The 13,197-nt window shown below is 41.5% G+C and overlaps 1 protein-coding gene across 1 annotated transcript; it reads left to right on the forward strand.

The window, feature by feature from the left end:
* The first annotated feature begins 1,940 nt into the window (after positions 1-1,940).
* LOC131234338 (plastidic glucose transporter 4) lies at positions 1,941-12,840 on the forward strand. The gene is made up of 14 exons (XM_058231146.1): positions 1,941-2,100; positions 2,851-3,115; positions 5,023-5,137; positions 5,329-5,396; positions 5,640-5,772; positions 5,860-5,959; positions 6,046-6,158; positions 7,222-7,315; positions 7,451-7,604; positions 9,332-9,478; positions 9,679-9,752; positions 10,632-10,720; positions 11,037-11,151; positions 12,431-12,840. Exons 2-14 carry the CDS (start codon positions 2,857-2,859, stop codon positions 12,611-12,613), a joined length of 1,644 nt encoding a protein of 547 aa, XP_058087129.1. The 5' UTR covers positions 1,941-2,100; positions 2,851-2,856; the 3' UTR covers positions 12,614-12,840.
* Positions 12,841-13,197: the final 357 nt, after the last annotated feature.

Below are 13,197 nucleotides of genomic sequence, written 5' to 3' on the forward strand. Positions count from 1 at the left end.
TCCGTCTAATATTTGGCCTTTTCCACATTGCATATGGATCAAGAGTTCGTATAATTCGTTCAGTTTTCGCGTTCTACAATAGGGGCCCATGGTTCCCCGATCCAACCATTGCTACGGTGGGTCTCACTTTGAATGGTCCATGCACAAAATTACCCTCGTTTGAAGATATGAGCTGTAGAATAGTTGGCCTTCTTCATGTTATGTGAACCGTTGCTGTATTTTCTCACTTCACCTGCCTATTTGCTGCCACCTATTAAAGGATTAGGATTTTCAAGTAGGGGAGATTCTTTGCATATGCCATCCACGGTAGGTCCACGTTATCAACGGTTTGGATGACTGAACTATACGCTCCAATGCTGGAAAGCCCGAATTACTCGGAAGCGGATTGCGTACATAGTAACTCATTACGCTGTCGTACCGAGTAAAGTATGTGGGGGCTACCGTGATTTATTTGTCTTATCCATGCCGTTTATCCGTTTTACCCCCTCATTTTTGGGCATGACATTAGATATGAAGCATATCCAAAGCGCAAATAGACCACGCCACATGAAACAGTAGGAATTAAACCCTACTGATGAAAGCTTTTTATCCCCTCCATCCATGTGTGTATGACCTTATGAACAGATTGGACGATAAATAAATATCACTGTGAGCCATAGGAAAGTTTCAACGGCGGACGTCATCATCCCACTGTTTCACGTAATGTGGTCCACTTAAGATTTCGAAAAGCTTCAAATTTTGAGTTCATGTCCTAAAGTGATGTAAAATATATAAGCTTCAATTTTGGGTTAATGCCCTGAAGTGATCTGAAAAAAAACGGATGGACGGCGTGGATAAGACACATCCTCTGAGGAACTCATTACCTTAGTTATCGTACTGAGTAAACTCTGTGGGACCCACAGAGTTTAATGATCTCAGAGGATAGAGACGAAGGCATTAATGTATACATGCTCTGGCGAAAAAGCTGCACAGTACCATTCGCGTCTTCAGTTTCTACACGTGTGGCCCACCGTTAAATAATCAGAACCATTGATACGACTTTCCTCACTATGGATAGGTCGTGAACTAAAAATTCTTCCCCATTGTAGGATCATAACCGGCATGGATCTTTTCTTGATTACGACGAACCATTTTCGCTCTTAACCGCATATTGTTTGCCACCTTCTGAAGGGCTAGTACTTTTTCAATCTGTGGCACTTTTGGTTCTCCGTCCATTCACAGTGTGTCCCACAAAACCAACGGTTTGGATCACCCAAAACATGGACCGCAATTGTGCAGACTGAAAACCCGAACGTCACTGTACAACCGAAGTCACGCACAATCGGACTGGAATCCTCTGCAACACCTGTGCGTGAAAGAACCAACTCTGTGGGGGCCATCATGTTGTATATGAAAAATCGACTCCGTCTATATGATTCTATATTCGATTTTTAGGGCCTTTGGAAAAATCGATCTATATCCATGACTCATATAGGCCACAAAATATAGAACAATGGATATGCGAAGCCAACCGTAGGCTTGTTTTTGGGCCACGATGGTGTGCATCTTTCGTCAAACCCGTTAATTAGGTGTAAATCATCTAGATGAAGATAATATACGTATAGCATCTTGATAAAAACCCTTCTGGGCCACACCGTGTGAATTTAGCGGTTTTGGAATGAATTTTATATTGTTCTGTCGGTATGGCCCATATTAGATTTTAATCCGATCATCTTCTTTAATTACCATTCAAATAATTCTTTTCGCTTGACGGAACAGATTTTACATTTACAACATGGTGGACCCACAGAGCTTAGGCATTTTACGCTCTCAGAAGTGGTGTAGACTATTTCGGTACTGCTCAAAGGACTGTACTGAAATATGCACCCGCCTGCAGATACAGTCTCGGGCCCGAAGGGTTACAACATGCTCGGGCCGAGCATCATAGAAATGACAGAAAAGAAGCTAACAATGAGCTTGAGTTTTTCCGCTGCTGAGTTGGTAGCGAGTAAGCAACTCTTCCCTTTTTAAAAATTCCTTCGCTTTTCCAAGCAGCGTTAGTAACGAAGCTGCTCTTCGGCGCGCGAGAAAGATAGTAACGCTTCAGATCTTCTTCATCAGGTCGGATTTCTTGCTGCTTTTGTTGCTTTTGATTGCTTAGATCTTCTTATATCTTTGTATTTCGATCAGATCTCTCTCTTTCTCTCTGTAAATGTGTGTTTTGATTTGGATCTTTTGATATTTTTTTAAGATGTAAGCATTTTTAGGCGAATTTGAAGATTTTGTTCGGTTTTGAGATCGATCGCTGCTTTGATTCTTTTGGATTTCCATCTGTCATCTGCTTTGATTTCACTGCTCGTGGCATTTTTAGTGAATTACGCTGTCGTTGGCCGCGGAACTACCGGAAATTGTAGTCCTCGGGGATTATTTTAGCTGCCTGTAGAGTGGGAACATCCACCGTGTGGAAATCCTGCTGATTCGACAATCCGGTGGGCCCGGACGGGGCCTGCAAGTGGAACGGTTAAGATTGAAGTGGTCAACATTATTGCTCTAACCGGACGGTTTGGATAGTCTCATTGTCGGGAGTTTCGGACAGTGGGACATCCACGATGTGGCCGACCAGAGGGTCGGTGCAGATCACCTCGGTTGTACCGCCCACTTACGTTGCAGTACCTGATGACTACTATTTCAAGTAGTCCCGCGGACGGCTGAACCAGTCATCGTCTCGTCGATGTCGATTTCGTCGTCCCCCAATCTCTTCAAAATTCGGCTGTTTTTCTTTCCGTTTTAAGATTGTTCTGTAAATCGACACCTCTCTCTCTCTCTCTCTCTCTCTCTCTCTCTCACTCTGATGCTTCGGATCATGGACAGGGTAAAATGCAAGCTTCAACCGTCGCAGCTGCGAAGGGAAGTGTAGGTTCGGAGCTTCGGAACCGTCGAATCTCGTCCAGTTTCAGCGGGTTCCGGAATACTATTCCAGGTCTGAGTAACCTGCGTATGGTAAACAGCAGCTCTTGCGGCCAATCCGATCTCCGTGCGAAGAGTATGGGAGCAGGGCTTACTTGCTGCAGAATGGGAGTAGATATCATGTTCAGGTCGAAGGCAAAGGCGAGATTTGTCAGAGCTCAAGCTTCTGGTTCGTGCACGCATCATTTTGATGTTGATAATCTGTTGATTTTCTTATTATCTGTTTGTTTTAATTTTAGTAGGGTAAAATATTTTCTTGATTTGGGAATTGAGGAATTAAAATGTTTTCATCATGTTTGTTTGTGTAATTCGGTTATTAGTTATAATTGTTATCAGATTAAAGGATGCGATCCGTTGAGTTCTCTGTTTGGGAGTTGAAACCTCTACATTGAGTTCTCTGTTTGGAAGTAGACACCTCTACATTGAATTCTCTGTTTGGGAGTAGACACCTCTACATGTGGGGCACACCTGACCACCTGGTGCATGGATGCGGCATCTGAGCCATGCATCAGGCTGTCAGTACGGTTTATATGATCTGGTTCAAGCTGGTCAAATCATCAGGCAGACTGCATGTGTCAATTGAATTTCGAAGGTTGGCATATTTTTTGAGCTGAACACTTCTAGTTTGTTTTGCAGTCCAGCTGATGAGTTGGCTGGCCTGATTTTCAGGTTGAGTATTGGTGCATTGGACATGGTCTCTTTTCTGCAGTGCGGGACTGAATCAGGGACTGCCTTTCTTGAGATGTCTTCAGTCTTGATTCCTCTGTAGAGGCATTCAGTTCTAAAAAGTCATATTCCCACAGGTTCTGATAGTTGACTGGATAAATTCTTCGCATTGGTGCCCTAAGTTGTTTGACAGAGTTTGCATGTTTGTATGCCTGCTTCTGCATCTCAACAGCAATCAGATGATATAGTGCATCACTGGGTTTGTTTTTTTTTTTGGTGGGGGGGGGGGGGGGGGGTTTCAATGTATGTGTACAGTAATCGGTGATGTATTCCTCAACCAGCAATAGATTATTGTACTTGTGTGTTTGGATTCATAACTAAATGAATTGTGAACATTATGTTCAATCAAGAGAAAATGACCGGATTGTAATGACAATTCCTGCCATCTGCAATGATAATAGTGCTCAAATTGCATACTTTGAGGTCCAACCTGAATCCGTGATTTGGAGCCTAGTCCTTCAATACTAGTACAACAGAAGGTAGTTATAATTTGGTCATCTCCACTTTCTGGAATTAATTATTACAATATAACTCAGTAGTGCATCCAAATGTGGCCTTACTCTATGTGCCACCAATCCTCCATTTTTCATAAGGATTTTGGTGTGTTGGGTGCCCATTTTGGATACTGGTTGGCATGGGTATTAGCATAGATCTTTAGGCCTGTTAAGGCTTTACTGAAAAAATGAGTCCGCTTCATTTTAATAAGATCATATCTCTTTTTTGCAGGGATTAAAAGTAGTCTTGATAACCAACAAATAATGATCTCTAAAACATATGACCTTTTAAATGACATGTGGGATGCCCAACCCTTTATTGGGACAGTTCATTAAAAAGAACCATGGGGGGCAAGCTGTGGTGTAATAATCACAGTGATTGGATGATCCTAACCCTTTGAATGGGGCCAATATGTTATAACCATCTATTGTTTACAAGCCATAGATCACATGGTCAAAATAATCAAACCAAAGTGCTATTTTGGAATCATAAGCAATCCAAAGGGGGATCTATCAAAAAGACATTTCAAGATGATGATTGGACCTATATTTTGTTTCTCCACTCAAGTCAACCACTCATTTTTCATGCTATTGATTGGATATTTAGGATCATCTGATTGTCATGATTTTTGCACTATGGCTTGCTCCTAGTTGTATGAAACATCCCCATAAAGAGGGGGACATTAGCAAAACTAGAGACACATGCACATGTAAAATACACCTGTATACATGTAGCCTGGGCCAATTAGTTGGGATAAGGCTTAGATGATGATGATGATGATGATCCCTACATGTTTGTCAGTGCATTAGGTTTTTTTGGGCTCACCATGTGATTTTTGCTGTTAATTTGTCGCAGACGGAGACGTTGAGGATGTTGCATCTGACAAGCTCCAAACTAAATCTTCTGGAACAGTTTTGCCATATGTTGGTGTTGCTTGTTTGGGTGCAATTTTGTTTGGATATCATCTAGGGTACGTTTTCATTGGACCACTTAATGGCACCTGTTCTCTAAACTCATCACTTTAAGAACTTTGGTTGATTTCATTTAGGATGTATATCTGGAGTAAGGCTGCTTGTTGACATCTTTATGATTTCTCATCATAGAATGTAAATGGACAAGGTGCTTACTGAAATATCACATGATATTCTTCTTTTACTGCAGTGTGGTGAATGGGGCTCTGGAATACCTTTCTAAGGATCTTGGGATTGTTGAGAACACTGTGCTACAAGGCAAGTGCAGCAATGATGCATTTCTTTGATCATGATGCAAATCAACATTTCTTATTCATATCAGTCCAATTAAAACTAAGTGTCATGGCATGCTACAGTTAACCTATTTTAACCTTCTGACCTTACAATTTCATTCAATCCACACTTGTTCACGCCTTGTAATAGAGTTTCATATGATCTCCATTGTTTATCTTTCAAGTGTTCAACATTACAAATTCTCATAACATTTAAATTTTTGGACAGGTTGGGTTGTTAGCACAACCCTTGCAGGTGCCACTGTTGGTTCATTCACTGGGGGAGCGTTAGCTGATAAATTCGGTAGAACAAGGACTTTTCAACTAGATGCAATCCCACTTGCAAGTGGAGCATTTCTCTGGTCTGTGACATATTCTTTGACTATTTGTAAAATTGGATTTAGTAGTAGCAAGGTATTTTGTGTAATGTGCTTAGCAAAATTTTGCAGTGCTACGGCCCAGAGTGTACAAACGATGATAATTGGTCGTTTACTTGCCGGGATTGGGATAGGCATCTCGTCTGCCATTGTGCCACTTTACATATCTGAGGTAGTGGACTTTGGAAGTTAAAATGGTTCATATGTAATCTTTAGTGTTCGAATTTTTTATTTCCATCAAATGTTTGGTGGCTTTAGATATCACCCACCGAGATTCGAGGTGCACTTGGATCAGTCAACCAACTTTTCATTTGCATAGGAATTCTTGCAGCTTTGGTGGCCGGATTGCCTTTAGCCGGAAATCCACTATGGTATTTCTCTCAGTCATTCTATTAATATTTCTAAATCAGAAGAATGAAGTGTATAATGTGATATTCACAGTGACAAGCTGAGTTCCAGAATGCCTTCTAAAAAAATACTACCGCAAACTAACTTTGTCTATATACATATATAGATTTGATTTCCCAGTTCTGAAAAAAGTGATGTAACCGTATAGTTCAGATGGTCACACTTGATTGCTATTAACAGGAAATCCTTCACTATATTTCTTCCTCTCATAGTTCTGTTACCATCTCTGAAACACCAGATAGGCATGTGGTGTTTCAGACCAGTTTTAGAGGGAGATCATTTCACTACTGCTTATGGTTTTGGATACAGCTGCCAAATTTAAGAGAGCTGATGAACACGGCAAAGAAATATGAGAGAGATGACATCACTGTAATTCTCCTCTCCAGCAGTATCATCTTTTTCACAATTATTTGCCATTATGAGATGATAATGATTATGACATTGCTGTGCAAGTCTGATGGGTGCAATTTGTGAGGTTTCTTGATGTATATCGTTGAGTATTGTTCACCTGATTCTAGAGAAGTTGTTGACCAGTAATTGCCTTTCAAAATTTATTTCTTTTTATTTTGGTGGGATATCTGGAAATATTCAAACTCTGACTTCAGATTTTTGATACATGGTATTTTACTTGTATGATCAACTGGTGACTGCTGTCCAATTTTATTTTTTATTTTTTTCGTGGGATATCTGTAATTGTTCCTACCATGACTTTAGATTTATGAGGCATGGTATTTCACCAGTATAACGAAGTAAAGATGAGGTAATGAGTTGCATGAATGGGAAAGGACCATTGTGATAGATGGTATATCCTGAAGAATGCCCTGGTCTACATGTTGGGGCCTTGGGGCTAAGAATTAAATGCTGCTGAGGATCAGTCGACCAAACTATAATTTGCCTTGAAGACTTGACAGATTCAGTCTATCCATGAATGTTTGAGAAATAATGCTGTTTGTCGGAGCTGGTTACAAATGTATGGTCTTTGTCATCCATCTTTAGTCATTCTGATTGGATTCATCTTATTATCAGGTGGAGGACAATGTTTGGTATTGCAGTTGTACCCTCTGTCCTAATGGCATTGGGGATGGCTATTTCTCCAGAAAGTCCTCGGTGGCTTTTTCAGGTTTATTTATAAGACTAATCTGGTCATGCATGCTTGGGATCTAGATTTACATTTTACTGTTTGTATCTGTAAATCTTGCATTTTGTTCATGCAAATTATTAAGAATGTAAACTAACTGTTATGTTTCTCATACAGCAAGGGAAATATTCTCAAGCAGAAACCACTATAAAGACACTCTTTGGAAAAGAAAAGGTTGCTGAGGTTATGAATGATTTAAGAGCCGGGGGTCAGGGTTCATCAGAACAAGATGCCGGTTGGTTTGATCTTTTCAGTAAACGCTATTGGAAAGGTATATCTGCACATTTGACATGCTTTCCATGTTATATAGTGCTTGTGCTTTTGTTTTCTGTAACTGTGCTAAAATGAGTTTACTATTGATCGGACATACAAATTCCATTTTTGCCCCTTATGTGGACAATAACATGGCCCTTTTGTGGTGGTCAAAATAAAGTCCCACTTGCCTGCACTTGAACATTCCAGAATGATTTAGTGAAGAGGTTCACGCTACTGCTTACTTCTCTCTTTCTGCGCATGCGCATGTCTGTACACATTGAGTTGTATATTTAAAAGCCATAAAAATGTGCAAAACAAAAAAACTGATCTACATAGGTAAATTCCCTTACCATGCAATTCATTAGAGTTAGTGAGCGCATCCCCTTCCGCTACAAGATAATTGCATTCCCCAGTCCTACTTGTAAGTAGCCTCTTATAAAAGACCATGAGCTCAGCCTACACCTCTCACAAAAGCATATAATGGTCCCATTCCCAATCATAAACTGAAGAGACACCATAAATGTTGGATGCATGCTAATCCATTATTCATCCATCCTCCATATGGAAGATCAGTAAAATGTCAAGTATTTTACTAATAGTTGCATGCGGCATAAAGTGAAGCAGCAATAGATTCAAGTGTTGGAGTGAGAAAGCATCCATTTCAAACTGTGAACAATAATAAATAGGTAGGAAGTGGGAGCAGGAGCGAGAGTCTGAAGTGTGATTCGAAGTAGGAGCAGCACCTAGTTAGAAGGATCCTGCAACAAAGAATTTTTAGTACCAATATTACCACCGTTTCCTTACAATTGGTCAACGGTCACCATTTACTGAGATGGTCCAAATTAAAGACTGTTCTATCCAATCCCAAGATTGAAAAGTGAAAGTATCTCATGAAGCTCAACAGCATCAACATTAATACCACCATTAATGCTTTTGGCCAATTAAGGCATTTTTGGCCCCAAACCAACTGAATAGCGAAAGGAATATACATTAGCGAAGTCTGAGAAAGGGTAGCTTTGGTAAAATCCATCAAATCAATCAGTTATTGATGACAATAAAACCATCCAGCCACGACAGACACAAACTTCATGCCCATGGTACCAATATGGCATGCCTTGAAATTTTGCTGTAATTTGAGAGTTTTGCTGAGCCCACACTCACCCCTCCATACACAGCCATGTATGTGCCTTGGACATCTGAATCATGCATCATGTGGGCCCCACCATGTAGATGACCTGGCCTAAAAGTAGGCTGATCCATTCACCACTTTGGCCACAAGCATACTTTGATGTCGTTGTTGGCATATGTGCCTTGGACATCTGAATCGTGCATCATGTGGGCCCCTCCATGTAGATGACCTGGCCTAAAAGTATGCTGATCCAGTCACCACTTTGGCTGCAAGCATACTTTGATGTCGTTGTTGGCATTTTTTTTCTTGAAATGCTCATTGTATCCTACATGTGGGGCCGACCTGATGAGTTGACTGGCCTGATTTTGGGGCTAGATCATCTCCACAGGGAGCTCTCCCAATGATTGGCTTGGATGTCCCCTGATGTGGCAAGTCAGCACATGTGGGCACATCCGGACTAAGCAAAAAGCTCATAATTTTGAAGTTGTCCTGCTGATTTGTTTTCTAGCAATCATTTCATTATGCTGTTTTCTGTTAATGTTTTTGAGCTGAAACAGGGTAAGGAATCTAAAATATGGGGGCATGTTGTTACTAACGAGTATGTCCAACTGCAGTTGTAAGCGTGGGGGCAGCACTGTTCTTGTTTCAACAGCTAGCTGGAATAAATGCTGTGGTATACTATTCGACTGCTGTGTTCCGCAGCGCTGGAATTGCTTCTGATGTTGCAGCGAGTGCTCTTGTTGGTGCATCAAATGTCTTTGGTTAGCATTTTATTAAGTGAAGCTGTCCTTTAGAATTTTACAATCCATGTACACTGATTAGGAACATCATATCCATAGATGCAGATTATATGCATGATTATCTTTATTTCTCAGATGCAGATTATATGCATGACTCTCTCTCTCTCTCTCCCTCCCTCTCTCCCTCTCTCTCTCTCATTGGGGTTCTATTTTCTTTACAGGCACAGCCATTGCATCTTCTTTGATGGACAGGCAAGGAAGAAAAAGTCTTCTAATCATCAGCTTCACTGGAATGGTATGACCTTATTCAAATCATTGGCCTATTCATATAAAGCACATGGTTTGAATCTTTGAAAGTGAGATGCATTCTAACAGTAAATGATTTTTTTCATCATTTAGGGTTCAAACCCATGTATATGAGAAACATCCCTGCGAGCAGTGGTGCAGGAGACATTCCGTGCGAGTAAATTGGGCATGGCTCTGGTGGGCTCCACCATGATGCATATGTGACATCCATGCCGACCATTGGATGTGTCACTCAATGCTAGGCCCGTCCATGATTCAGGTGCACCACATGATCGGGAACACCATACAGGGGAACGCCCACTCTCCATACTGTTCCCCTTGGTCTGGCCAACCAGAAGCCCAGATTGGCCTGATTTTGGCCCTGGGCATGTCAGGTGACACATCTCTAATGGTCAGAGTGGATGTGACCTACACAACACAGTGGGGCCTGTAAAAGCAAGGGTGGGCATCCCCTCTCCCAACTGTTTCCATTGGTGTGGCTGACCTGAATCATGGATCAGCTGAATTTTGGGCCCTGGACCTAAAGTTGGGTGACACATCTAATGGTTGGAGTGGATGTACACGGCATGGTGGGCCATGCCACTTTGCTTGCATGGAACAATTGCCCACGCATTAATGCACACCTATATGTTTATGAATTTCTAACTTGTGCACATCTTGGGTTCTGGTTCTAATCATAAGCATACTATCGTTTCTTTTTCCAGATCCCATGATTAATGCTCATGATTCTTGGTTGCTTCACGGGATACCTAAAGTTCTCATATCACACCTGTCTTGTATTTCTTGATTGCTGATTCTGTTCTTTTTTTAAAAAAATAAATAATAATAATAATAATAATTAATTAATTAATTTTTTTATTTTTTAAAGGCTCTTTCAATGCTGCTCCTTTCCCTGTCCTTCACTTGGAGTGTCCTGGCACCATATTCTGGTACCCTTGCTGTTCTTGGCACGGTCCTGTAAGTTACTACTTTTCCTACATAAGGCTCAGTTTGGAAAGAGTGCAAATACTCATTTCAGTTCTATTTAAACAGTGCCAACTTGCATTTTTAAATAGGATTCTGTATGGGTAGTGCAGAGACCCCATTCTGCATTTATCAGAATTGAGGAAGTCAGAAAAATTGGCTTGAAATGGCATGCAAGTTCATTACGGCAGGCAGCTGAATTGAGCAAAATGGCCATTCTGCTCGATGCAAAATAGCAACTTCCAACTGTACCCTTTTTGCTGAGCACCTGATAACTGGAATAACTTGGGTTTTAATTCAATTTGAACAGCTATGTGTTGTCCTTCTCACTCGGTGCGGGACCTGTGCCAGCTCTTCTACTTCCAGAGATATTCGCCTCCAAAATCAGAGCCAAGGCAGTTGCCTTGTCCCTGGGCATGCACTGGGTAAGTCACACAGATCTAGGGTTATGCATTCATTGTCTGGGGAGAACTATCGATTGTTCATTTTCATGAACTGAATGCCCATAGTCTGAAATTTACCATGAGCAATCTTGATTTGCTTAACTGACCAAAATACCTCCATTTCAAGCTTCGGCTGCATATCAATATAAATGAAAGAGAAATGATAATGTATTGACATCAGCACCATAAGCTTACTGTACTGCACCTTTCCCTTTGAACATCCAAGCAGTGAAAAAGTCTGTTCTCACCATGAATCCCTTGTTGGCATGAAAATCAGACCTATCTAGTCATCAGGTGGGCCAGACCTTTATCTTGGATCGGATTGTCAGCTATCCACTGATTTCAATCGTCTAGACCCACCTGATGAGTGGAGCAGCCTGATTTTAATGCCAGCTGATTTACACGATGCGACTGACCTTTTGCAAGGATTGGATATCCTACAAATATGACACATTGGCAGGAAAATAAAAGCCATATGACGGTGAGCTTATGGTGCTGATGATGGCAGTGCTTGATCATTTCTTATCGGAAAATAGCTCATGCCACCTCTACTTATTGTTTAAAATCTATTTGCAGGAGTATTAATTGTGTGCATGTGTGTGTGCATGTGTGCGTGCGTGTGTGTTTGAAAACATTCAAGAAAATGGATAATTGATCCAGATATTTGAGCTTATGAGCAGTCCTTAGTTTCTTTAGTCCCATGATGGGTTGAAAATAGCTTGGGTTTTTTTTTCCTACTGTTCTATACATCATGCCCTCACCACAGTTCATCATGTGGGCAACAATGATGCACCATGAGTGAGGTTGCTGGGGCCCAAAAGTTGCACTGGTCAGAGAATCCTAACCGCCACCTGCCCATTGGCCTACAAATGGATGGCTGGAACAGAAATACTCAAGTCCATACAGTGGAGAAAATTCCACTAATCAGGTGAGTCATATATGCAGTCAGGTCACACTTCAGACTCACTGGATATATAGGAGATACTGGGAAGGGATAGAGAAGAATTACAGCATGCATGAACTGCCAATTTAGATTGCCAACAGATCATGAAAACAGCAGATCCGGTCATGAGAAGTGAAAGCCTAGTTATACTGTGCAAAGCCTACTCCAAAGCATCATTTTCTGGCACTGTTTCCTTTGTGTCATTTTTCAGATGAAAATGAGGGCAATATGCCTTTTTTTGGCAGTGTTGTAATGAAGGTGGGTTGTTTTTGTGGTTCAAGTATCAATCATTAACTGCTCAAAATGCTTCTTCCACAGGTTTCCAACTTTGTTATTGGCCTGTACTTCCTGAGTGTTGTTAACAAGTTCGGGATCAGCACTGTCTACTTGGGATTCGCTACTGTCTGCCTACTTGCAGTTTTGTACATAGCCGCCAATGTCGTGGAGACAAAGGGCCGGTCCTTAGAGGAAATCGAGCGTGATCTTAATCCGGCAGTTTGATCAATAGAGAGAAAGAGAGTGAGCATCTGTAGGGATAGTGATTTTGTGAAGGGAAGTTGATTTCCCTTCCTAGGTGAGAAAGCTCAAAAGAACTTTAGATTAGACTTGGAATTGGCTGCTTCAATCTGTAGATTTGTTGAGATTGGCTTGTGTTTGAATAATCCAATGCTAACAGGCTATTGACGCTGTGATATATCCGCTCGGCCACGGTGATGGATTTCAGATCCCCTGTTGCGTTCCTGTGGATGATATAAAGTAGAGCTTTGCTAAGCCCACACGTGTGGATTCAGCAGGGCATCTCAGGTACAAGCCACCGCACATGCCAGCATGCCACAAGGTACGAGATTTATCCACCATGAGCATTCTTCTGTTTTGATGTCCTGGCCCAAGAATCAGGTCCATTCAGAAACCAGGTGGGCCACAGTTCACAAACCTGTTTCTAACATTCTCCCACCTGATGAGTGGACCAGCCTGATGTTTGTGCGAGAACATCTACACGGTCGTACCCGTCTGATGGGTGGCTTGGGTATTGAATGTCTGCCATGTGGCATGTGTGGTGGCGTGTAGATGGTATGCCTTGTACA

Source organism: Magnolia sinica, chromosome 19 (assembly GCF_029962835.1).
Source record: "Magnolia sinica isolate HGM2019 chromosome 19, MsV1, whole genome shotgun sequence".
Classification (NCBI taxonomy): Eukaryota; Viridiplantae; Streptophyta; class Magnoliopsida; order Magnoliales; family Magnoliaceae; genus Magnolia; species Magnolia sinica.